Genomic DNA, 25,310 nt, shown 5'->3' on the forward strand with positions numbered 1-25,310 from the left:
TTTTGTAATCTCTAGGGACCAATACTGCTATTCTTGATGTCCATCTATTATCTGTCATTCTCACTATATGTCCTGCCCATGTCCATTTCTTTTATTTTACAAGTTGTTAGTTTGCTCTTGTACACATAATGCTCTTTTTTCTGTCTCTTTGTTTTATTCCCATCATTATACTTTCCATAGCTCTTGGAATTGTAACTAGCTTATGTTTTAAGGCTTTCGTAAGGCTCAAAGTTTGTGATCCGTAAGTTAATACTGGTAGGACCATCTGATTAAATACTTTTCTTGGAGAAAGTGGCATTTTGCTTTTCATAATCTCATTTTGTTTACCAAAAGCTGTCCAATCCACGCTTATCCTTCTTTCAATTTCTGTCTCAATGTGTGATATTTGTATATTATGCATTGTATTATATTCCATATCCATTTTCTATAAAGTTATTTTTTAATCTTCTATTCTTATTTTTCCTTTATCGCTTTAATGTGCACTCCAATACGCCTTTTGATGACGAAAAATATTGTCCCTTGTTATTCTAGGTAGCCCTGAGGCTTTCTAATATTTCGTATTTTGGGGGAATTTTCAACTATTTACATCTGCTTTGTTCCCAAAAGTCCCTATCTACATTGTTCAATTCGTTTGCCTTTTCTCAATTACTTTTTTTTTTGGGGGGGGGGGAAATTATGTTTGAACAGGTAATTCAGAGATTGTAGGTATGACGCATCCGTGTAAGTCTTAGCGCAGTAAACATAAGTAGGGTCCTTCTTTTCAGACATTGTGCTAAATCAACTCTAAGTTCCTTTACAGTCTCCCGATATGACAGCTGCCATATGTGATTGAATGTTTTTTTTTATATATATATAGAATCTTTACCATGCAAAATTCCCACTCTGATAGACCCCTATAATGCAGAGTTGAGACAGTTTTGTGTATAAACCTAGTATTGAACTCCCTTAGAAGTAAGGATCTGCCCTACTTCCTTGAATAGCTCCATCATTGAGAGGATCCAGTTTAGAACAATCCCCAAAGAAAATAAAGATTCAGATACAATGAACCATATTGACATATCTCACTTCCTCTCAGAAGCAAATATCAAAGGTAGTATCATATTGTAACTTTGTTTTCTCTTTAGATCTTTCTCCTTGAAATTTTAATCCTCCTCTCTCTCATCAAGTCTCTCTCATTTACCTTCTTTGTGTGTCTATATTGTGTGTTTTCTCTTCCTTCTACCTCTTCCTCCTGTGGCATATAGCCCCTAATCTCTCAAAAAGGCTTACTCATGCAAAGAAATCTTTATCTTCAATATTCTCTGATCATGGCCATGATGGTACTGGATATTTACATTGTAACATTTCAATTTCGTTCTTCATTTTTACGTCGTATTTGGCAAAGACGAGACTGGACAGTGACACATCAGACAAGCACCATATTATTCATGAATGAATATGATCATGATTGTAAGGTCTGCATCTCATTCATCAACTTGCTGGTTTCAGTCCTTATAGTCCTGTTCATGATCACTCCTGGGTGTTGAGGTGCATCTTATTACTCGCGCAATATTACCAGTCTTTGTTCTGCTAATTATAAATTTAAAATGCTGGATAGAAATACGAAACTAAACAAGTAGAATTCTAAATCATTCTGGCTTTGATTGTAGATGTATTGAAGACGGAATTCAGAGAACCCAAACAATATTATATTAACGTAAAATTAACAGAAAAATCGAGTACATTTTTAATTTGCATGTTCTAATTTACTAATGTCTCTACACTCCTTTTGTGAGTTAGAGACGTTTACTAAAAGATGAAAAAAGTTGAATCAATATAATATTAGACAATTATCGAAAAAAGTACAAATTCATATACACATTGAAAAGTAAAGTTAATAGTGTCTGATCAAAAATTTAATACATTTGATATTATGTTTTTCATAAATTTTTCTATTTTCAATTTTACTTATCAGAAATATAAAGGAAAAAGGTGATGAAAAATATAATGTACTAAATTACTAAAAATTAACAAGAATAAAATTATCTAAATTAAAATCATTTTGATGATAAATGAAATGTAGACCACCAAGAATTTAAAAAAATACTGCTGAATGGTATGTCGAAGAGCTAGGATGACCAGTATAGAGATGTGAGCAGATCAAGTGGACTCCGTGGAGCCAGACCGCGGCACTTTGGCGCGAAAGAGGCAGCACCGCCGGGTCCGGTAGGAGGGGGCATGAGACCTGAGGCTTCTTCGTTCCTCTTGGAGTTGGCGGCTGAGGAGTGAGGTGATGCGTAGTTAGGGAAAGGAACCAGTGGATCCCCTGTTTACATCTGAATGTTGTGTGGTGATGAAGTCGGCCCTCATAGGAGTCACTGGTCCCTATGGACGCTAGGCATGGGGATGGACCGCTGGCATATTAAGAAAAGAACAATAGTTGCAAGTGTAATACTTCATTACTAGCCCCATCTTCCTTCTGCGGCATCTATCCAATATCTCGCTCGATCACACAAACTCATAAACACACGGAAAAGTCTGTTTTCAACATTGCCTTATCATAGCCAAGATGTTAATGAATAACAGTTGTTTTGTATTGTAGTTTGTAATCAGTATTTTCATGTTGTAGTGAGTAGAGAGGAAACAGGATTGTGGGACATAAGTCTTTGGATGCTCAACATGTGTACCCCCGGAATAAACTGGATTAGGATTGTGAAGTCTGAAACTAGCTTAAGTAATGAGATGCAGCCTTGACAATCCTGATCCTGTTTATGATGGATAGTGTTGACTGACTAATCACTCATGTTCTTTATCCTGTCTTACCCCTGCCTATTGCAGCATGAACATACTGACTGGAAATAATAATACAAAATAAGTTATTTTTAATATCAGAATGGTTATGATAAGTATTAATTAAAGACAAGACTATCCTTTGTGGGAGTAAGTTTGCATGTGATGGAGAGAGCTGTTGTTGTACGCCACAGGTTGATGATAAGGCTGGAGAAAATTGTATTCATTTGTAACTATTTCTTTTCTTTGCATGCCGGCTGCCTGTGTCCTTATCTGTCGCTTATTTGAAGCGTGTTATTCATTTCCATTCCACATTCACAAGTAAACAGGAATCCTTTGATTCCTCTCTACATCTGCGTTCTGCCTTATTTCCGCAGCTATCGGTCTGTGGTTGAGTTCAGCTTCCTAGAGGTGCGTAGAGACCTCAGGTCCCATGTCGTGTCCTGCTAAACCCGGTGGCACTGGATCTGTAATGTTGATATGGCATGGTGTGACTTTGTGGAATCCCCTTGAGCTGCTCATATCTCTATGCTGGATGAACTAGCTCCTTAATGTCTCGTTCAGTTGTTGTTTTTTCTCAGTTTCTTGGTTTGGTTTAAATCTCATTCATCATCACAATGGTTTCAGTCCGTATAATTCTTGTTCAGTTGATTTTGGGTAAGTGTATTGTCATTTTTCATGTCATATTTTCCTCTTTCTCTGCTAAGTACAAATTAATCTTATAGAATAAGTATATGTATAGAACAAATGATATCTAATGTGATTTTGTTTCTGATGAGGCAATATTTTAGACATATTTTTCCATGTGAGTATGTTTGTGGCAGAGAGAAAGAAACTTTGAATACCACAGGAGGAAGAGGTTACTTAGTCTTTCACTTTTCATTGCGGGACTCTTTACAATCAGACGTCCTTTTGAGCCTCTCATATCTCCATTTCATTGATATAGGTAAGAGTTCTGATGTACTATTCAGAATTGTGGGGCTGTGAATGCACCCATTTGTTGAAGATTTCATTTGATTCCCTAAAGACTGAAATCAGAAACTCGAATGATATTCATGTTTGCTTCTTTTCCCTAATTCTGCAATTATGACCTTGTTAATCTGAAGTCATGTTTATGTTTGCTTCTGTTCCAAAAATCTGGTTTTGTTGGTGTTGGTGGACCACCTCTACACACATACCAAAAGCTTGGACAACCTCAAGGTTGGACTTTCGAATTTCTCTCATACATTTCAACTGCACTGGATCAGTTCCCCGTGGTTGGGGTGACCTTTGATGATTCATCAATTTAATGTTACACTTGACTTATTGGTCCTATGTTATTTAGTACATCCAAAAATACACAATGAAACGTGGGTACAATTCTCGGAGCCTTCTCTAGATGATATCGGACTCACATTCTTTGCTAGATGATAAAGGGTCAAATGTTTCTTTACATTTTCTCCTATACTCCATACCAAAGATGAGAAGTCATAAGTTTGTTTCAGTTATCAAATTCTAGTCATCAGGTCCTTGGGTACATTGTTTTTTTACCAACTCATTATTGATGGATTTTTTATTCTGAACCTCTTAATTTGTTTTATTCGTTTCATATCAAGTGTATGAAAGTCATGTGGAGTGTTTTTTAAATGTTACATCATTTCTTTAATGCAGTCTTCTTCACCCAGAAGAACACAATATGTCAAATTGGTTTCAATTTCCATTCTTCTAACTCTTGTCTTATTTTCTGATTCATCTCCATGTACAATCAGTTTCATATCCAATACAGTAAAGTTATCTATCATCCTGCAGAACACAGTATGTGAACCTGGTTTCAATTCTAATTCCTCTAACTATGGTCTTATTGTCTGTTTTATCTCCAATACAGCAAAGTTAACTCTCACCCAGCAAAACTCAGTATGTAAGCCGGGTTTCAATTACCATTCTTTTGCTAACTGTGTCGTTATTGTTTGTTTCAAATCAAAGTACAGTCTGTCTTATCTCCAATTCAGAAAAGTTATGTATCATCCAGTAGAAGGTAATATGTGAACCTGGTTTCAGTTCCCATTCTTATTCTAACTCTAGTCTTATTGTCGGGTTCCTTTCCATCACAACGAGGTTAGCTATCCTCCAACAGAATATAGTATGTGAACCTTGTTTCAATTCTCATACCTCTTGTAACTCTAACTGTAGTTTTATTGTCTATTTCATCTCCAAGTGCAGTGTGTTTCATCCCCAAGCACAGAACAGAATATAGTATGTGAACCTTGTTTCAATTCTCATACCTCTTGTAACTTTAACTCTAGTCTTATTGTATATTTCATCTCCAAGTGGAGTGTGTTTCGTCCCCAAGTACAGTCTGATTCATTTCCATCACGTTAAAGTCAGCTATCACCCAGCAGAAGATAGTATGTGAACTTGGCGTCAATTCCCATTCTTATTCTAACTTTGGTTTTATTATCTGTTTCATGTACAAGTCCAGTCTGTTTTATCTCTAGTGCAGATATGTTAGCTATCATCCAGCAGAAGATAATTAGTGAACCTTGTTTCAATGATAACCCTTGTAACTCTGGTTATTGTTTTTTTTTTTTTTTCAAATCCAAGTACAGTCTGTTTTATCTCCAATGCAGAAAGGTTAGCTATCATCCAGCAGAACACAGTATGCGAACCTATTTTCAGTTCCCATCTTTCTTCTAACTCTAGTCTTATTTTCTGTTTCAATTCATACCTCTTGTGCCTCTGGTTATTGCCTGTTACATCTCCAATACAGTTTGTTTCATCCCCAATGAAACAAAGTTAGCTATCACCCAACAGAACACAGTATGTGAATCCTGTTTCAATTCCCATACTTCTCTCAACTCTAGTATTATTGTCAGCTTCATCCCCACATCCAGCAAAGTTAGCTCTCTCCCAGCAGAACTCATTATTTAAGCCTGGTTTCAATTCCCATTGGTGTTTTGTCTGTGGTCTTATTGTCTGTTTAATTTCCAATATAGCAAAGTTAGCTTTCATCCACCAGAACACAGTATGTAAGCCTGGTTACAGTTCCCATTATTCTTCTAATTCTCGCCTGTTGCTTCATCTTCAAGTTCTCTGGTTTATCTCCAAATCTGGCCTTATTGCCTATTGTTTCATCTTCAAGTACAGTGTTCCATCTCCAATAAAGTAAAGTTAGATTTCATCCAGCAGAACACATTATGTGAACCTGGTTCTTATTCCCATTCGTCTTCTAATTCTGGTCTTACTATGTTTCATCTCTAATACAGCAAAGTTAACTAATACCCAGAAGAAAGGAGTACGTGAACCTGGTTCTTATTCCCGTTCGTCTTCTAATTCTGGTCTTATTATCTGTTTCATCTCTAATACAGCAAAGTTAACTAATACCCAGAAGAAAGGAGTACGTGAACCTGGTTCTTATTCCCGTTCGTCTTCTAATTCTGGTCTTATTATCTGTTTCATCTCTAATACAGCAAAGTTAACTAATACCCAGAAGAAAGGAGTACGTAAACCTGGTTTCAATTCCCATTATTCTTCTAAATCTGTCCTTACTGTCTGTTGTCTCATCTTCAAGTAGTATTTCATCTCCAATAGAGGAAAGTTAAGTTTCATCCAGCAGAAAAAAAAAGTATGTGTCCCTGGTTTCAGTTTCCAAGTTTCATTCATTTCTTAAATGTTGGTTTTATTGGTCCAAATCCATCTCTCTTCAAGTACAGCATAGTTAGGAGATTATATTTTTTTTTTCAAAATTTCTATATAAACCAAATAGGCCTACTAGGCTACTGTGATATTTTCCTAATTCTTAGATTATTTTTTTTGTTCAAAATTTCTATATAAACCAAATAGGCCTACTAGGCTACTGTGATATTTTCCTAATTCTCTTAGTATTGGGCTTTTTCATCTTCACCCATGGTCATTCATTTTCAAAATGTACATATTCTATTATATTGATTTCTGTTTCCAAATTTCAGTCATACTGCTTTGCAATTTCACTTAATATTTAACTTTTGAAATTCAAGTTTTTTCGCCTTGTTTTGCAATTCTACTTTCTAAGAATTGATTATGTATTAGTTCAATTCTACTTTCCAAATTCAAGTTTTTTCACCTTGTTTTGGAATTCTACCCTTTCTAAAAATTGATGATGTACTAGTCCAATTCCACTTTTCAAATTCAAGTTTTTTCACCTTCTTTTGGAATTCTACTTTATAAAAATTGATCATGTACTATTCTACTTTTCCAATTCAAGTTTTTTCACCTTCTTTTGGAATTTTACATTCCAAAATTTCGTCTCGTATTAGTCCAATTCTACATTCCAAAATTTGGGTTTTTTTTGGAATTTTACATTCCAAAATTTGGTCTTGTATTAGTCCAATTCTACATTTCAAAATTTGGTCTTGTATTAGTCCAGTTCTACTTTACAAAATAAAGTTTTTACTTTATATGGTAATTTTACTCTAAATTTCAGCCATGCTTCTGTTGAACTCTTCTATACTTTAGTTTCTATGTTTCAGTAATGGTATTATTTGCAAAATTAGAAAGTATGGATCTCTTTCATTTTCATGATTTCTCATATATACCAAGTAGGCTACAATATAGTTATTGATTTTAACCCTCCAGATGTTTCCCAAAATATTGCTTAGTAATTTTTTACTGTGTTTGGAGTTTCTGATGTTAACCAAATAAGTTATAGTAGTTATTTACCCTCATGATATGTACCAGATTTCGATTTTATTTCTATGAATCAAAAGTAATCCAGGTGTAGGCAATCATGACATTGGGTTTTTATGTTGTGCTGTTTTAGAACTACCTGATTCCAGGTCGACATCCCTTGAATTTCTTTGGTCTGGACTGCCATTTGACTGTTCCGTATCATCTAGTCTAGTCTTGTCTACACATTGCTGTTTATCAAGTTCCTGATATTGTCTAGTCTTTGCTGCCATTTTCATATAAAGTTTCCCTAAGAGTCTGTGCTGCCATTTTGATATAAAGTTTCCCTAAGAGTCTGTGCTGCCATTTTGATATAAAGTTTCCCTAGGAGTCTGTGCTGTTGTTTTAAGTAACTGTATTGCCCAGTCTCTGGTGCTGTTATAAGTTCCTGTAATATAGTCTACTATATCGTCAACTTGTTCTCTTTGCAAATTGAGATCACTTTGGTCATGATTTCTATCAGTAAGGGATATTACTGTTTTAACTCTCGTGTTTCTCGCATTATGCACTGTAGGGCTTGTCACCCTACTCAGGCTAGCTACATTTCTATTAGCATATGTGTCCCCAGACAAATTTTTTTAGACAAATTAGGTGTAGTTAATTCAAAACCTTTTAGATAAATTAGGTGTAGTTAATTCACAAGTACATAGAGGATACATGTAAACGCAGTAAACAAAAACACGAAATTGAATTTATTTGTCAAGTTTTGACAAATAAATTCATGTAATATCTTTAATAACAAGCAAAAATAGTAATCATGTTGTCCGGGAAAAAACAGTGGAAACATTCTGCAGGATTAAGATCAGTATTGTTGGGCAGATTAATATAGTATGATATTGTTTTTGTGTATGGTATGAATATTGTTTTGTGTATGATATGTTGATTATAATCATTATAGATGTTTTGCACCTGCTAGGTCTGCTTGAGTATTAGTGTCAAAATGTCTGATATTGTTCTATCTTGGCTGGTTATATCTGACGAATCTTCTTTTGATTTCTGTTGATTCCAATACACGCTTAGCACTTGCTAGGTCTCTCAGTTTGAGTGTTAGTGTCCTTCAAAATGTCTGATATTGTTCTATCTTGGCTGGTTTACCTGATGAATCTCCTTTTGTTTGTTGTTGATTCCAATACATGTTTAGGACTTGCTAGGTCTCAGTTCAACTTGAGTATACAAACATGTATGATATTGTTTTATATCTTGACTGATATATATCTGATGAATCTCCTTTTGTTTACTGTTGATTCCAATACATGTTTAGCACTTGCTAGGTGACATTAGGATATCAGCTCAGTATTGGTGTGAAATGTTCAGCACTTGCTAGCTTCTCATCAAATTGGAGATGAGAATCTCCTCTAACAAAGTAATTTATCGGATGATTCTCATTATGTTCAGCGACTTGGTAGCATTCTCATCTCAGCTTTTGATCACTTTATGTTCATCACTTGCTAGCTTCTCATCTCATCATGAATATTGGAACTCCTTAACGAAGTATGATTTGGTTTCATTCTTGGCTGATTTTTATGATTCTCAGTTCTGTTTTCCTTTTATTATATCAGTATATATGTTCAGTACTTGCTACTTTCTCATATATTGGATTACTCGTTAACAATGAATATTGGAACTCCGTTAAGATGTATGATTTTGTTTTATCTTGTCTGATTTATCTGATGATTCTCATTCTGTTTTCCTTTCATTATACCAGTACTCATGTTCAGCACTTGCTAGCTCCTAATCTCATCTTGAATATTGGATCAGGTAGCTTCTCATCTAAGCTTGAGTATTGGAATCTTCTTAACAAATGGCTGATTTATCTGATGATTCTCATTCTGTTTTCCTTTTATTATACCAGTACTCATGTTCAGCACTTGCTAGCTCCTAATCTCATCTTGAATATTGGATCAGGTAGCTTCTCATCTAAGCTTGAGTATTGGAATCTTCTTAACAAATGGCTGATTTATCTGATGATTCTCATTCTGTTTTCCTTTTATTATACCAGTACTCATGTTCAGCACTTGCTAGCTCCTAGTCTCATCTTGAATATTGGATCAGGTAGCTTCTCATCTAAGCTTGAGTATTGGAATCTTCTTAACAAATGGCTGATTTATCTGATGATTCTCATTCTGTTTTCCTTTTATTATACCAGTACTCATGTTCAGCACTTGCTAGCTCCTAGTCTCATCTTGAATATTGGATCAGGTAGCTTCTCATCTAAGCTTGAGTATTGGAATCTTCTTAACAAATGGCTGATTTATCTGATGATTCTCATTCTGTTTTCCTTTTATTATACCAGTACTCATGTTCAGCACTTGCTAGCTCCTAGTCTCATCTTGAATATTGGATCAGGTAGCTTCTCATCTAAGCTTGAGTATTGGAATCTTCTTAACAAATGGCTGATTTATCTGATGATTCTCATTCTGTTTTCCTTTTATTATACCAGTACTCATGTTCAGCACTTGCTAGCTCCTAATCTCATCTTGAATATTGGATCAGGTAGCTTCTCATCTAAGCTTGAGTATTGGAATCTTCTTAACAAATGGCTGATTTATCTGATGATTCTCATTCTGTTTTCCTTTTATTATACCAGTACTCATGTTCAGCACTTGCTAGCTCCTAATCTCATCTTGAATATTGGATCAGGTAGCTTCTCATCTAAGCTTGAGTATTGGAATCTTCTTAACAAATGGCTGATTTATCTGATGATTCTCATTCTGTTTTCCTTTTATTATACCAGTACTCATGTTCAGCACTTGCTAGCTCCTAATCTCATCTTGAATATTGGATCAGGTAGCTTCTCATCTAAGCTTGAGTATTGGAATCTTCTTAACAAATGGCTGATTTATCTGATGATTCTCATTCTGTTTTCCTTTTATTATACCAGTACTCATGTTCAGCACTTGCTAGCTCCTAATCTCATCTTGAATATTGGATCAGGTAGCTTCTCATCTAAGCTTGAGTATTGGAATCTTCTTAACAAATGGCTGATTTATCTGATGATTCTCATTCTGTTTTCCTTTTATTATACCAGTACTCATGTTCAGCACTTGCTAGCTCCTAATCTCATCTTGAATATTGGATCAGGTAGCTTCTCATCTAAGCTTGAGTATTGGAATCTTCTTAACAAATGGCTGATTTATCTGATGATTCTCATTCTGTTTTCCTTTTATTATACCAGTACTCATGTTCAGCACTTGCTAGCTCCTAATCTCATCTTGAATATTGGATCAGGTAGCTTCTCATCTAAGCTTGAGTATTGGAATCTTCTTAACAAATGGCTGATTTATCTGATGATTCTCATTCTGTTTTCCTTTTATTATACCAGTACTCATGTTCAGCACTTGCTAGCTCCTAATCTCATCTTGAATATTGGATCAGGTAGCTTCTCATCTAAGCTTGAGTATTGGAATCTTCTTAACAAATGGCTGATTTATCTGATGATTCTCATTCTGTTTTCCTTTTATTATACCAGTACTCATGTTCAGCACTTGCTAGCTCCTAATCTCATCTTGAATATTGGATCAGGTAGCTTCTCATCTAAGCTTGAGTATTGGAATCTTCTTAACAAATGGCTGATTTATCTGATGATTCTCATTCTGTTTTCCTTTTATTATACCAGTACTCATGTTCAGCACTTGCTAGCTCCTAATCTCATCTTGAATATTGGATCAGGTAGCTTCTCATCTAAGCTTGAGTATTGGAATCTTCTTAACAAATGGCTGATTTATCTGATGATTCTCATTCTGTTTTCCTTTTATTATACCAGTACTCATGTTCAGCACTTGCTAGCTCCTAATCTCATCTTGAATATTGGATCAGGTAGCTTCTCATCTAAGCTTGAGTATTGGAATCTTCTTAACAAATGGCTGATTTATCTGATGATTCTCATTCTGTTTTCCTTTTATTATACCAGTACTCATGTTCAGCACTTGCTAGCTCCTAATCTCATCTTGAATATTGGATCAGGTAGCTTCTCATCCAAGCTTGAGTATTGGAATCTTCTTAACAAATGGCTGATTTATCTGATGATTCTCATTCTGTTTTCCTTTTATTATACCAGTACTCATGTTCAGCACTTGCTAGCTCCTAATCTCATCTTGAATATTGGATCAGGTAGCTTTTCATCTAAGCTTGAGTATTGGAATCTTCTTAACAAATGGCTGATTTATCTGATGATTCTCATTCTGTTTTCCTTTTATTATACCAGTACTCATGTTCAGCACTTGCTAGCTCCTAATCTCATCTTGAATATTGGATCAGGTAGCTTCTCATCTAAGCTTGAGTATTGGAATCTTCTTAACAAATGGCTGATTTATCTGATGATTCTCATTCTGTTTTCCTTTTATTATACCAGTACTCATGTTCAGCACTTGCTAGCTCCTAATCTCATCTTGAATATTGGATCAGGTAGCTTCTCATCTAAGCTTGAGTATTGGAATCTTCTTAACAAATGGCTGATTTATCTGATGATTCTCATTCTGTTTTCCTTTTATTATACCAGTACTCATGTTCAGCACTTGCTAGCTCCTAATCTCATCTTGAATATTGGATCAGGTAGCTTCTCATCTAAGCTTGAGTATTGGAATCTTCTTAACAAATGGCTGATTTATCTGATGATTCTCATTCTGTTTTCCTTTTATTATACCAGTACTCATGTTCAGCACTTGCTAGCTCCTAATCTCATCTTGAATACTGGATCAGGTAGCTTCTCATCTAAGCTTGAGTATTGGAATCTTCTTAACAAATGGCTGATTTATCTGATGATTCTCATTCTGTTTTCCTTTTATTATACCAGTACTCATGTTCAGCACTTGCTAGCTCCTAATCTCATCTTGAATATTGGATCAGGTAGCTTCTCATCTAAGCTTGAGTATTGGAATCTTCTTAACAAATGGCTGATTTATCTGATGATTCTCATTCTGTTTTCCTTTTATTATACCAGTACTCATGTTCAGCACTTGCTAGCTCCTAATCTCATCTTGAATATTGGATCAGGTAGCTTCTCATCTAAGCTTGAGTATTGGAATCTTCTTAACAAATGGCTGATTTATCTGATGATTCTCATTCTGTTTTCCTTTTATTATACCAGTACTCATGTTCAGCACTTGCTAGCTCCTAATCTCATCTTGAATATTGGATCAGGTAGCTTCTCATCTAAGCTTGAGTATTGGAATCTTCTTAACAAATGGCTGATTTATCTGATGATTCTCATTCTGTTTTCCTTTTATTATACCAGTACTCATGTTCAGCACTTGCTAGCTCCTAATCTCATCTTGAATATTGGATCAGGTAGCTTCTCATCTAAGCTTGAGTATTGGAATCTTCTTAACAAATGGCTGATTTATCTGATGATTCTCATTCTGTTTTCCTTTTATTATACCAGTACTCATGTTCAGCACTTGCTAGCTCCTAATCTCATCTTGAATATTGGATCAGGTAGCTTCTCATCTAAGCTCGAGTATTGGAATCTTCTTAACAAATGGCTGATTTATCTGATGATTCTCATTCTGTTTTCCTTTTATTATACCAGTACTCATGTTCAGCACTTGCTAGCTCCTAATCTCATCTTGAATATTGGATCAGGTAGCTTCTCATCTAAGCTTGAGTATTGGAATCTTCTTAACAAATGGCTGATTTATCTGATGATTCTCATTCTGTTTTCCTTTTATTATACCAGTACTCATGTTCAGCACTTGCTAGCTCCTAATCTCATCTTGAATATTGGATCAGGTAGCTTCTCATCTAAGCTTGAGTATTGGAATCTTCTTAACAAATGGCTGATTTATCTGATGATTCTCATTCTGTTTTCCTTTTATTATACCAGTACTCATGTTCAGCACTTGCTAGCTCCTAATCTCATATTGAATATTGGATCAGGTAGCTTTTCATCTAAGCTTGAGTATTGGAATCTTCTTAACAAATGGCTGATTTATCTGATGATTCTCATTCTGTTTTCCTTTTATTATACCAGTACTCATGTTCAGCACTTGCTAGCTCCTAATCTCATCTTGAATATTGGATCAGGTAGCTTCTCATCTAAGCTTGAGTATTGGAATCTTCTTAACAAATGGCTGATTTATCTGATGATTCTCATTCTGTTTTCCTTTTATTATACCAGTACTCATGTTCAGCACTTGCTAGCTCCTAATCTCATCTTGAATATTGGATCAGGTAGCTTCTCATCTAAGCTTGAGTACTGGAATCTCCTTGACAAATGGCTGATTTATCTGATGATTCTCTTTCTGTTTCCCTTTTATTATACCAGTACTCATATTCAGCCTGAACTTGCTAGCTCCTAATCTCATCTTGAATATTGGATCACCTTAACGAAGTATGATTTTGTTTACCTTGGCTAATCTATCTAATGATTCTACTTCTGTTTCCTTTGGTTACATTTTGTTCAGTACTTTCTACTTTCTTATCCTTAACGAAGTATGATTCTGTTTTATCTAGGCTTATTTATCTGATGATTTTCATTTGGTTTCCTTTGATTACAGTATGTTCACCACTTGCTAGTTTCTCCTCTCAGCTTGATTATTGGATCTCCTTAAAGTAGATTCTGTTTTATCTTGGATGATTTATCTGATGATTCTCATTGTTTGTACATTATGTTCAGCACTTGGTAGCTTCTCATCTAAGCTTGAGATTTTGGGTCTCCTTAACGAAGTAATTAATTTATCTGATGGTTCTCACTCTGTTTTCCTTTGATTACTAATAAGTTCAGCATTTGGTAGCTTCTCATCTCAGCTTGAATATTGGATCTCCTTAACAAAGTATGATTCTGTTTTATCATGGCCGATTTATCTGTTGATTCTCATTCTGTTTTCCTTTTATTATACCAGTACTCATGTTCAGCACTTGGTAGCTTCTCATCTCAGCTTGAGTATTGTATCTCCTTAACGAAATAAATCATCTTTGTGTGATGATTCTCATTCTGTTTTCCATTTATTATACCAGTATACGTTCTCAGTACTTGCTAGTTTCTCATCTCAGCTTGAGTATTGGATCTCCTTAACGAAATGATTTATCTGACGATTCTCATTCTGTTGAATTCCTTTGATTATATTTATGTTCAGCACTTGATAGCTTTTCATCTCAGCTATTCTACTAGCTTCGCATCTCAGCTTGATCATTGGATCTCCTTAACGAAGTAATTTATCTGATGATTCTCATTCTGATTTTCCTTTGATTACATTAAGTAATTAATCTGATGATTCTCATTCTGTTTCCTTTGATTACATTATGTTCAGTACTTTCTACTTTCTCATCTAAGCTTGAGTATTGGATCTCCTTATTTTGTTTTATCTTGGATGATTTATCTGATGATTCTCATTCTGTTTTCCTTTTTTGTTTATACTAATATATATGTTCAGCATTTACTATTTTCCCTAACAAGTATGATTACTCTATCTTGGCTGATTTATCTTTTAATTCTCAATTTTTTTCTTTGATTAAACTAATATACATGTTCAGTATTTGTTAGGTTCTCAGCCCAGCTTGAATATTAGTTCCTTCACAAAGTATGATAGTTCTTTTGGGTGATTTATCTGATTCTCATTTTGTTTTATGTTACTATATATTTTCAGCACTTGCTAGTGCTGCTTCTCAGCTCAGCTTCAGTATTGGATCTTAAAGTGTAGTATTGCTCTATCTTGGCTAATTTATCTGATGATTCTTTTTTTTTTTATTTCGATTACATCAATATATACGTTCAGCGAATTCCTAGCTTCTTGGTTCAGCTTTAGTATTGGCGCTTGCTAGCTTCTCAGCTCAACTTCGTTATTGATGTCTTTAGCATGGTTCAGCTTAGTATTGGCACTTGCTAGCTTCTCAGCTCAACTTCGTTATGTCTTTAGCACGGTTCAGCTTAGTATTGGCACTTGCTAGCTTCTCAGCTCAACTTCATTATGTCTTTAGCACGGTTCAGCTTAGTATTGGCACTTGCTAGCTTCTCAGCTCAACTTCGTTATGTCTTTAGCACGGTTCAGCTTAGTATTGGCACTTGCTAGCTTCTCGGCTCAACTTCGTTATGTCTTTAACACGGTTCAGCTTAGTATTGGCACTTGCTAGCTTCTCAGCTCAACTTCGTTGTCTTTAGCACGGTTCAGCTTAGTATTGGCACTTGCTAGCTTCTCAGCTCAACTTCATTATGCCTTTAGCACGCTTCAGCTTAGTATTGGCACTTGCTAGCTTCTCAGCTCAACTTCGTTATGTCTTTAGCACGGTTCAGCTTAGTATTGGCACTTGCTAGCTTCTTGGCTCAACTTCGTTATGTCTTTAACACGGTTCAGCTTAGTATTGGCACTTGCTAGCTTCTCAGCTCAACTTCAGTATTGATGTCCTTAACACGGTTCAGCTTTAGTATTGGCACTTGCTAGCTTCTCGGCTCAACTTCGGTATTGGTGTTCTTAACACGGTTCAGCTTTACTATTGGCACTTGCTAGCTTCTCAGCTATACTTCGTTATGTCTTTAGCACGGTTCAGCTTAGTATTGGCACTTGCTAGCTCTCAGCTCAACTTCGGTATTGGTGTCCTTAAAACGGTTCAGCTTTAGTATTGGCACTAGCTAGCTTCTCGGCTCAACTTCGGTCTTGGTGTCTTTAGCACGGTTCAGCTTTAGTATTGGCACATGCTAGCTTCTCGGCTCAACTTCGGTATTGGTATCCTTAACACGGTTCAGCTTTAGTATTGGCACTTGCTAGCTTCTCAGCTCATCTTCGGTATTGGTGTCCTTAACACGGTTCAGCTTTAGTATTGGCACTTGCTAGCTTCTCAGCTCAACTTCAGTATTGATGTCCTTAATAAAGGTCCACGCACCTGACCATCTCACTGGTGTTTATGTTTAGAAAAGAGACTAAGAGAAATACAAAAGGAATATAACCTAATCTATGATATACAGTTTATAAATTCATATGATATTAGTGTGAAAACTTGAAAATTAGATTTTTGTAATTGGATATATTGAATCTTTTTCAGTTTAATTTTTCTTTTTAATTCTCTTCTTCATAAATATTGAACTCACTTTGATCTCTTGAGTATTGTTTTCCATACAAAAGGAATATAACCTAATCTGTGATATACAGTTTATAAATTCATATGATGTTAGTGTGAAAACTTGAAAATTAGATTCCTGCAATTGGATATATTGAATTTTTTTTCCGTTTAATTTTTCTTGCTAATTCTCTTCTTCATAAATATTGAACTCACTTTCATCTCTTGAGTATTGTTTTCCACATACACGCTTCTTGCTAGCTCCATTTCCATGCTCACTCGACCCTCGAGTCCAGCTGTAATAAGAACAAAATTAGTTTTAGAATTAATATTATATACACTCAAAATAGGCAGTTCTAGATAGAGTTCAATTCTATTTGTTTTATTGCCATAATAGAAAATATTGGAAACATTCATAAGTTCTTCATTGTTAGTTAGTTCAGTTATTCTGTGGAAATGAGCACAGTTCTAAAAAGTTCAAATTCTATAATAGAAAATATTGGAAACAGTCATAAATACATTGATAGTTAGTTCTGTTGTTCTATGAAAATGAATAGGCAGTTCTATAAAGTAAAAATTCTCTGTTTCAGTGCCATTATAGAAAAGATTGGAAACATTCATAAATGCTAGATTGTTATCTAGCTCAGTTTATATATTCTATGATTATGAATAGTCTGTTCAAGAGACAAGTTCAAATTCTATCTGTTTTAGGGCCATAATAGAAAATATGGATAACATTCATAAATGCTAGATTGTTAGCTAGAGATAGTTCTCAATTTCAGTTTATATAGTCTACTTCATTGCATGGTGTAAACACAGATCTTTTTCCCCTATCCATTGCTCACCATCATATGTTCATATGTTGCATGGTTGAATAGGTTTTAGCCAAGTGTTAACTTGGTGTGTATCCTTTCAATGATAGATCATCTATCTTGAAGTAACAGATTATCTATTGTCCATCAGTGCATTTTGATTGTCCTTTCCAATCATGGGGGAGGATACATTCTTGTGGTGTAAATCTTGATGAGAAAGTTATATAGGTCACTGTTGTTAGTTGAAAAGATAATGAGAAAGTTATAGGCTAATGTTATTAGTAGTAAAGATTGCAAGACATTTTTGTTAGTTGGATTATTCTCGTTTTGTCTCCATGAACGTAATTGCTACTTACTGTATAGCAAAATTATATATATATATATATATATATATATATAATTTCTATTTGTACAAGTCTTAGTTGTCCACAGGGATTAACATCTTGTAATTGATAATTACTCAGTAGCAAAACAATTTTGTGAATATAATTTCTATATATACAGTTTTAGTTATCCTCAATGGTCAACATCATCTTGACTACTTACCGTATTTTTTATCAGGCATGTGTCCTATTTATCACTATCATGCTTCTGTTCCATTAGTGTTAGGGCTGTAGTTATCGTATACAACAGGAGTGGAAGCTGTTATCCGAAGGGTAGAGGATCCATTTAATCTTCAAGTACTCCTCTCCGAGTCCTGTGAAGTTCTGAAGAAATAAAATAAAAGTTTTTTAGAAAATTCCTGACATCAAATTTTTAGAAAATTCCTGATATTAAATTTCTATCTTGATAAGAGCAAACTATCAACAGAAATATAACAAATCAATACAAATGTATCTAATTTATTCTTCAACTACTCTCCGAGTTCTGTGAAGTTCTGAAAAAAAAAAGTGTTTTTAGAAAATTCATATTCAATTATTATCTTGATAAGAGCAAACTAATAAATATAGAAAAAAAAAATCAATACAAATTTATCCAAATCAATGGAATTCTTTCAGTATTTACTATTTTCTAGCAATTTGTGGCTTGTTGGTATGTAACTGTATATACTGTGAGCAATTTGTGTAAATGCGTAAGCATACTAAAGTGTAATTATTTATGGCGATATTTTATTTTCTAAAATACATTGTATAAATATCCTCCAGGTACCGTAAAACGTTCCTAAGTTCTGAAACATTATTTTAATAGTGTAGACATTTTTAAGACCTTAATTCTGAACCACTAACAGTGATGAAACATGCAATTATAAAAATCAATAGGGAAATTATTTTTCTAACCAATCATTGGAAAAACGTCCAGCTATACAAGGTATAGTTTCAATCAAGCACAAATGAAGAATTCTTTTACGCAAATACAACAAAAACAACAACAACAAAAGATATTTTTCTTGTCCACTGCAGGACAAATGCCTTAGTTAATTGATGTCTGGGGTTTGGCCACTTTTCTACACCACACTGACCAGTGCGGATTGGTGATAGTGGGAGATTTTCGTCAGATAGCTCACAGCAAACCAACTTAGTATGGGTATCCTGACTAGTACGGCTTCGCTGATCATAGCGATATGAATATCCACTTTAATATCACTATAAATACACCTTAAACAGTATATATAGATAACTCATGTGTCCTGGTTCTCACCGCTATAAAAATCCCTCTCTAACACGCGCCACCATTTCACTTCCAGACGTGGACGTCCTACAAGTCGACGCCGCTTCGGTAACGAGTAGCATGGAAGACCAAAAACGCTCCGTCGGCGGCAGCGCCGTCGTCGTGACCAGCCTGGCGTCTCCGACGATGCGAAACGGCTCCAGCAAGAGCGGCGGAGGACACCACGAGACCAGGAACGGAAAGAGCAAAATCGGCTCCACCAAAGGCGGCGGCAGCAGCGCCATCACGCCAGCCACGACCTAAGGAACTATGCTTACGAAGGTGAAGGCTCTTCCCCTGGATCACTCTCTTCTTGTAAGTCTTAGCCTGGTGGGGGGAGGGGGGAAGGTTGAAGGATATCGAAGGCAGGAAAGTACAGGGATAATTTGGTGTAGGTATTCCCCCTAAATTTTGCTATTCGCTTAACTGTAATACGGAATTGTTTTGGGGGTGAACTAAATACGGAATTGTTTGGGGGTAAGCTCCAATACGAAATTGTTGGGGAGGGAACTCAAATGCGAAATTGTTGGGGGGTGAACTAAAATAGGAGTTGTTGGGGGGTGAACTAGAGTACGCAATTTTTTTTGGGGGGGGGGGACTAAATAGTTATTAGGGGGGTAACATGTAGCTGCTTTTTTTTTTCAAACTAATTTACATTGATTTCTTGAAACCTTCTAGTAAAGATCGGGTATATGAAGCAAAACAATTATATATTTATTTTTATTTTCAAGCCCAGTAAACATTGAATATGAGGTAAAACTATTTTTTTCAAACCAAGTAAAAATTGAATACGAAGTAAAACAACTATCCTAAAACAAATTTTGAAACTCTGAACTGACATAACTGGAATTAGGAATCTGCATTCCAATTTTGAAAGTATGTCAATCTCATTTCTTGGAATGTAAACAGATCTACTCTGATTTTTTTAATAAAATCTCACATTCACTGTATGTAGTCACTGTTAAATTGCTGAAAAGTCACTGTTAAATTGCTGAAAAAAACTTAAGTCTCAAGGATGTTTATAATATCTTCTGCGAGGAGAGAAATGGAAAGTTAATCTATCTTGCAGTATATTCAATGGTAAATTGATTTTGTTTATTTCCACCTTTCCCTAGATGTTAGAAATGTGAAGTGTTTTGTGTAAATGTCTATGATAACGTTGTGAACAAAATGTTATACTATCAGAATTATGAAAAAAAAAATACTTATTCAGACGTAAACAATTTTGCAAGATTTACAAAATATAAATTCTAATATATTCATGTAATGCATTTTCTGTAAATATTTCCTCTTACAATGTTTGATATGATTAAAGTATTTGAAAATAACCAAGTGTTTCTTAATCTTTTGAACTTAAGCTAAAGTTTAAATGGATGTAAATTTAAATGGCTATTTCAAGTTCAGCCTTGATTTGACAACGCCTGATGGAACAAAGATCTTTTAGACAACAGAAGAAGAGAATTGCTATTATAAGTAAAAAATAAAGAACAATTTGAGATTACAAAGCAAGATGAAGTAGAAAACCTTTATATGCAATGACAAATTTGAGAGATTATAACATGAAGCATAAAAAAGAAGTATTCGAGATTATAAAGCAAGACAAAGTAGTAAAACTTTTATATGTATGGGAATATTAATTTTCTGAAGATATACACTGTTGCAATTACTCCAGTACTTCAATAGAACAAAATTACATTTTGTTGGACAACAAAAGACACTGAAACTACAATATCCAATTTGATGAGTTCATTTACTATGGAAATGACAAGGAGGCGACTGGTATATCACTACAAGATCACCTTAACATGGCTGACAAGATCACCTTAACATGACTGACAAGATCACCTTAATATAACTGACAATAACACCTTAACATGACTGACAAGATCACCTTAACATGACTGACAAGATCACCTTAATATAACTGACAATAACACCTTAACATGACTGACAAGATCACCTTAACATGACTGATAAGATCACTTTAACACGACTGACAAGATCACCTTAATATGACTGGTAAGATCACCTTAATATGACTGGTAAGATCACCTTAATATGACTGACAGGATCACCTTAATATGACTGACACCTCATGACATATTGAAGCAATAAAACAGCTGTACATCACAACACATTTTGATGTCGCACTACCATCAACATCTGATTAAAGAATACCAATATTCTCAACATTTCAATTGCTACTGTCCAAACCACACCAGGTAAAAAAAAAAGGTTGTGATGACTTTTTCAATAAAAATCAGTAGCACAACACTAAACCAACCATCTATACAACATTTTGACTTAACAAGGGTGTCTACGTTGTAAAAATGGATTCAGTAATGTTCTTTTAAAAATTTATATCTCCAAGCTCTAAAGATTAAGAAACAGGGAACATTAAGTAAACATCTATTGCTTTGTTCACTCTGAAAATTTATATTTACAAGCTCTAAAGATTAAGAAAAAGGGAACATTAAGTAAACGTCTATTGCTTTGTTCACTTTGAAGATTAATATTTCCAAGCTCTAAAGATTAAGAAACAAATAGGAACATTAAGTAAACATCTATTGCTGTGTTCACTTTGAAAATTTATATTTCCAAGCTCTGAAGATTAAGAAACGGAACATTAAGTAAACATCTATTGCTTTGTTCACTTTGAAAATGTATATTTCCAAGCTCTAAATGTTAAGAAACAGGGAACATTAAGTAAACGTTTATTGCTTTGTTCATTTTGAAGATTTATATTTCCAAGCTCTAAAAACTAAGAAACAGAGAACATTAAGTAAACGTCTATTGCTTTGTTCATTTTGAAGATTTATATTTACAAGCTGTAAAGATTAAGAAACAGATAACATTAAGTAAACGTCTATTGCTTTGTTCATTTTAAAGATTTATATTTCCAAGCTCTGAAAATTAAGAAACGGAACATTAAGTAAACATCTATTGCTTTGTTCACTTTCAAAATGTATATTTCCAAGCTCTAAAGATTAAGAAACGGGGAACGTTTAGTAAACAACTATTGCTTTGTTCACTTTGAAAATTTATATTTACAAGCTCTGAAGATTAAGAAACTGGGAACATTAAGTAAACGTCTATTCCTTTGTTCACTTTAAAAATTTATATTTCCAAGCTCTAAAGATTAAGAAACAGGGATCATTAAGTATATCTCCCTAAGCTCAAACAACTGTCAGTATATTCAACTTTACTCAAAAAAAAAAAAAAAAAAAAAAAATTCCTAGTTTAACAGTGATAAGATATTTATACAAACCACTTCTCATTACCTTTCATTCTTAAAAGATCCTACTAAGTGTTTTTTCTATGCTACACGTGGAGTGAAATCATATTAAGTAGTAGTAGTTGGTAGGTTTAATAAGAGATGATCCATACTTTACTGGGTAGTTTTCAGTTATCTAAAAAATATAATCTTCGAGTTTAAGTTTCAGTTAAGATAATGCATCGGTGAGTGCTATGTATTTCCTTTATTTTTATGTATTTAATCTATTTATTAATTTTATCTTTGATTTTAACAGTATGAATCGAGACATTTTGCTGTCCAGAAAAATAATTTTTATATTGTTTTAGCTTTTGCTCTAAAAAAAAAATATAGACAATTATTCCCCTTTTGCTCTCCCTCCAAAAATATGGACAATTATTTCCCTTTTGCCTTTCTCTTCAAAATATAATTTTGACAATTATTTCCCTTTTGCTCTCCAAAAATTATTTTGAAAATCATTTCCCCCAGAGAAACGTGAAGGGTAAAACACTAACAAAATGTTTCGAAACCAATTGAACGAATCCCTCACGAACTTCTGACATTGTTTACATTCACGCCCCCCTCCTCCTCCTCCTCCTCCCCACCAGGCCTGGAAAGCTGCTCGGGCAGCGCGAAATTCCTGGACGGTTTTCGAGAGGTGGCCTACATGCTGGAATCCTGGGACCCCACCAACAACCAATCCAGCCAATAGTCGTCCAAATCAGACTCGAATAGAAAGGAAACCATCCAGCCAATCACGACGATCAACTGTGACATCCACGCGTCCAGCTGCGCGGTCGACGGTATGGTTACGTGTCCTCAAATGACCTATCCTGACCCATTGCCGCCGCCGATTACGGAGAGGAACGTGACCTCCGTGGGACTGATCGGTGACCCATCTGCGACCACGGTCATTCTCATGCCGATACCCGACCCGCCACGTGCCTTCAAGACCAAGTAGTGAGTTTTGACGAAAATCCAAAAAATGAGAAAGGTGAAAAGATGTCAAAAATTGCAAAGTGCCGACGTTTTAGTTACTTAAGATGGATTTTTGATTGATAAAATCGTAATTTTGTTTTGGGACTGATGTTGCAAGTCCAATGAAAATACTTGCAATTCCTACAGTGGCCCAAAATCCAAAAAAGAAAAAACAATTAAAAGCTGTCAAAAATCGCAAAGTGCCGTTGTTTTAGTTACTAAAAATGTATTTTTGATTCATAAAATCGCGATTTTGTTTTAGAACTGATCTTGCAAGTCCTATGAAAGTCCTTGCAATTCCTACAGTGCCCCATTTTGTTCAGGTACTAGATATATAGGCTCATTTAAAGTACATACAAATCCTAAAGTAACTGAACGATAAAAAAAAATTAGAAACAGTTGTTGAATCGTTTTGAATTATATTTAGTCATATCCATAACTGACCATATTTATTTAGTCATCTCCATAAAGTGACCACTTCGAAATAGTTCAGATAAAAAAGTACCAAAAAGTCCCTAAAAGTCCCTGCAAGTCCCCTTGAAGTCCTTAAAAGCACTACAAGTGTCGCTTTTCCTACAAAGACGTCCGGATATACTAATTTTTAAGTTTTTAAATGTTTTCACTAACCATCATATATTTTGTTACTTGTCCAAAACCTGTCAATATTATTCAGGAATAAAAACATTATATCATTATTGCATTAAGAGTGATGACTCAATTTATACAATAGAGTTTCTCTTTTTATTTATTATTGAAAAAGTTGCGGGTTTTAGGTCTCCACTCAGACGATCTACATCATTCTGCTCGGGCCATAAGCCAGCAGGGACTATCACTAGCCCCCTCTAACCTCCCCCCCAGGCGCCACCCTGGGGAGTACCCCCGGTAGAAGGTCTCACACTATCCGCGTCCTGGCCGGGACGTGAACTTGGGACCTATGAAACAGAAGCCCACGACGCTACCAACCTAGCTATCATGTGAAGTAAAAGTTAAATCTTAATTCACAGTTGAGAAAACTCTCCTCCAGGATATCATAAAATCAACTCGAAGCTTTGTAATATATGTAAATAATGCGCGTCGTGTTTGGGATTTAAGATATAAAAAAGTTATTATATTGTCTATAATGAGTGTTGCTAAAAAATGTCTTATTTTAAAAAAGTAAAAAATTTTGTTTCGTATTTTCTAGAGATTTAAAAAAAAAAAAGTTCTTCTTGAATTATATATTTATTTGTCTCCAAGATAAGAATGTGCTGTTTTATATATAAAAAAAAAAGTCTGAAGAAATTGTTGAAGTGCGAATTAAATACTAAACTGTCACCCTAATCATATGTGGAGTTGTGAAAACTTGTAATTAATAAGTAGCCAGTTGGGTAAATTTATAGTATTTGAAGTTGGAGGTTTCGAAATTCGAATGAAATGAAATGAATAATAAAAATTTCCAAAAACAAATGTTTAGAAAATATTTCGACTGAAAAAATAAAGAAATTTTTTTTTTTAAATATTACGACTGGAAATGTTAAGTAAAAGAAAAAAAAAATACTATTGTAAAGCCGTGAAAAATTTTATAAAATTCATAAATGTGAAAAATTCATCTAAGAAATCAATAAAAAAATGTCTCGAAAAAATAACAAAATCTCAATATAAAGTCTCAAAAAATCTTATAAAATTCATATATGTGAAAAATTCACATAAGAAATTATAATGAAAAAAAAAATATTTAAAAAAATTCAAATAGAAAATTAATGAAAAAATAAGTTTTTTAATGTTTTTTCACACAAAAAAAATATTTACGCTGAGAAACCTTTGCCATTATTTGATAAGATAAATAGCTTTACATGAAGACATTGTCATAGCTATTATGAATATCTTCTAATTTCCTTATTTAGTAGCAAGAAATTCGTCCAAAATTTTGACAATTTCAAAATAGTGTATACTAACAATTTTTTATTTATTACATTAAAATTTAAAATTTACAAAAATACATTTGATTTTATATGAGTTTAATATTTTCCGCCAAAATTTTTGTTCTTCAGTTGGCATGAATAATTTTTTTCCCAATTAGTATAAATACATTTTTCCTAATTACCATAAATAAAATTTTCCCAAATACAATAAATAAGATTTTCCCAATTACCATAAATTTTTTCCCAATTACCATAAATTTGTTCCCAATTACCATGAAAATT

At 34.3% G+C, this 25,310-nt stretch overlaps 1 protein-coding gene and 1 long non-coding RNA gene across 3 annotated transcripts in view; one reads left to right on the plus strand and one right to left on the minus strand.

Moving 5' to 3' along the window:
* LOC137625262 (putative neural-cadherin 2) overlaps positions 1-24,770 on the plus strand; it is a 113,032-nt gene extending 88,262 nt beyond the window's left edge. The window contains exons 18-19 of one of the 2 annotated variants that reach the window (XM_068356058.1): positions 18,934-19,178; positions 22,758-24,770. In XM_068356058.1, the coding sequence (XP_068212159.1) occupies positions 18,934-19,160 (227 nt within the window). In that variant the 3' untranslated portion in view covers positions 19,161-19,178; positions 22,758-24,770. Of the gene's footprint in view, positions 1-18,933; positions 19,873-22,757 lie in introns of those variants that run through there. The other variant, XM_068356057.1, reaches the window with a different exon arrangement.
* Positions 13,658-19,014, minus strand: LOC137625263 (uncharacterized). The gene is made up of 3 exons (XR_011040824.1): positions 18,888-19,014; positions 17,796-17,956; positions 13,658-16,733 (listed from the first exon to the last, which is right to left on the minus strand). It is a non-coding gene; the product is annotated as an uncharacterized lncRNA (long non-coding RNA).
* Positions 24,771-25,310: the final 540 nt, after the last annotated feature.

Source organism: Palaemon carinicauda, chromosome 32 (assembly GCF_036898095.1).
Source record: "Palaemon carinicauda isolate YSFRI2023 chromosome 32, ASM3689809v2, whole genome shotgun sequence".
Classification (NCBI taxonomy): domain Eukaryota; kingdom Metazoa; phylum Arthropoda; class Malacostraca; order Decapoda; family Palaemonidae; genus Palaemon; species Palaemon carinicauda.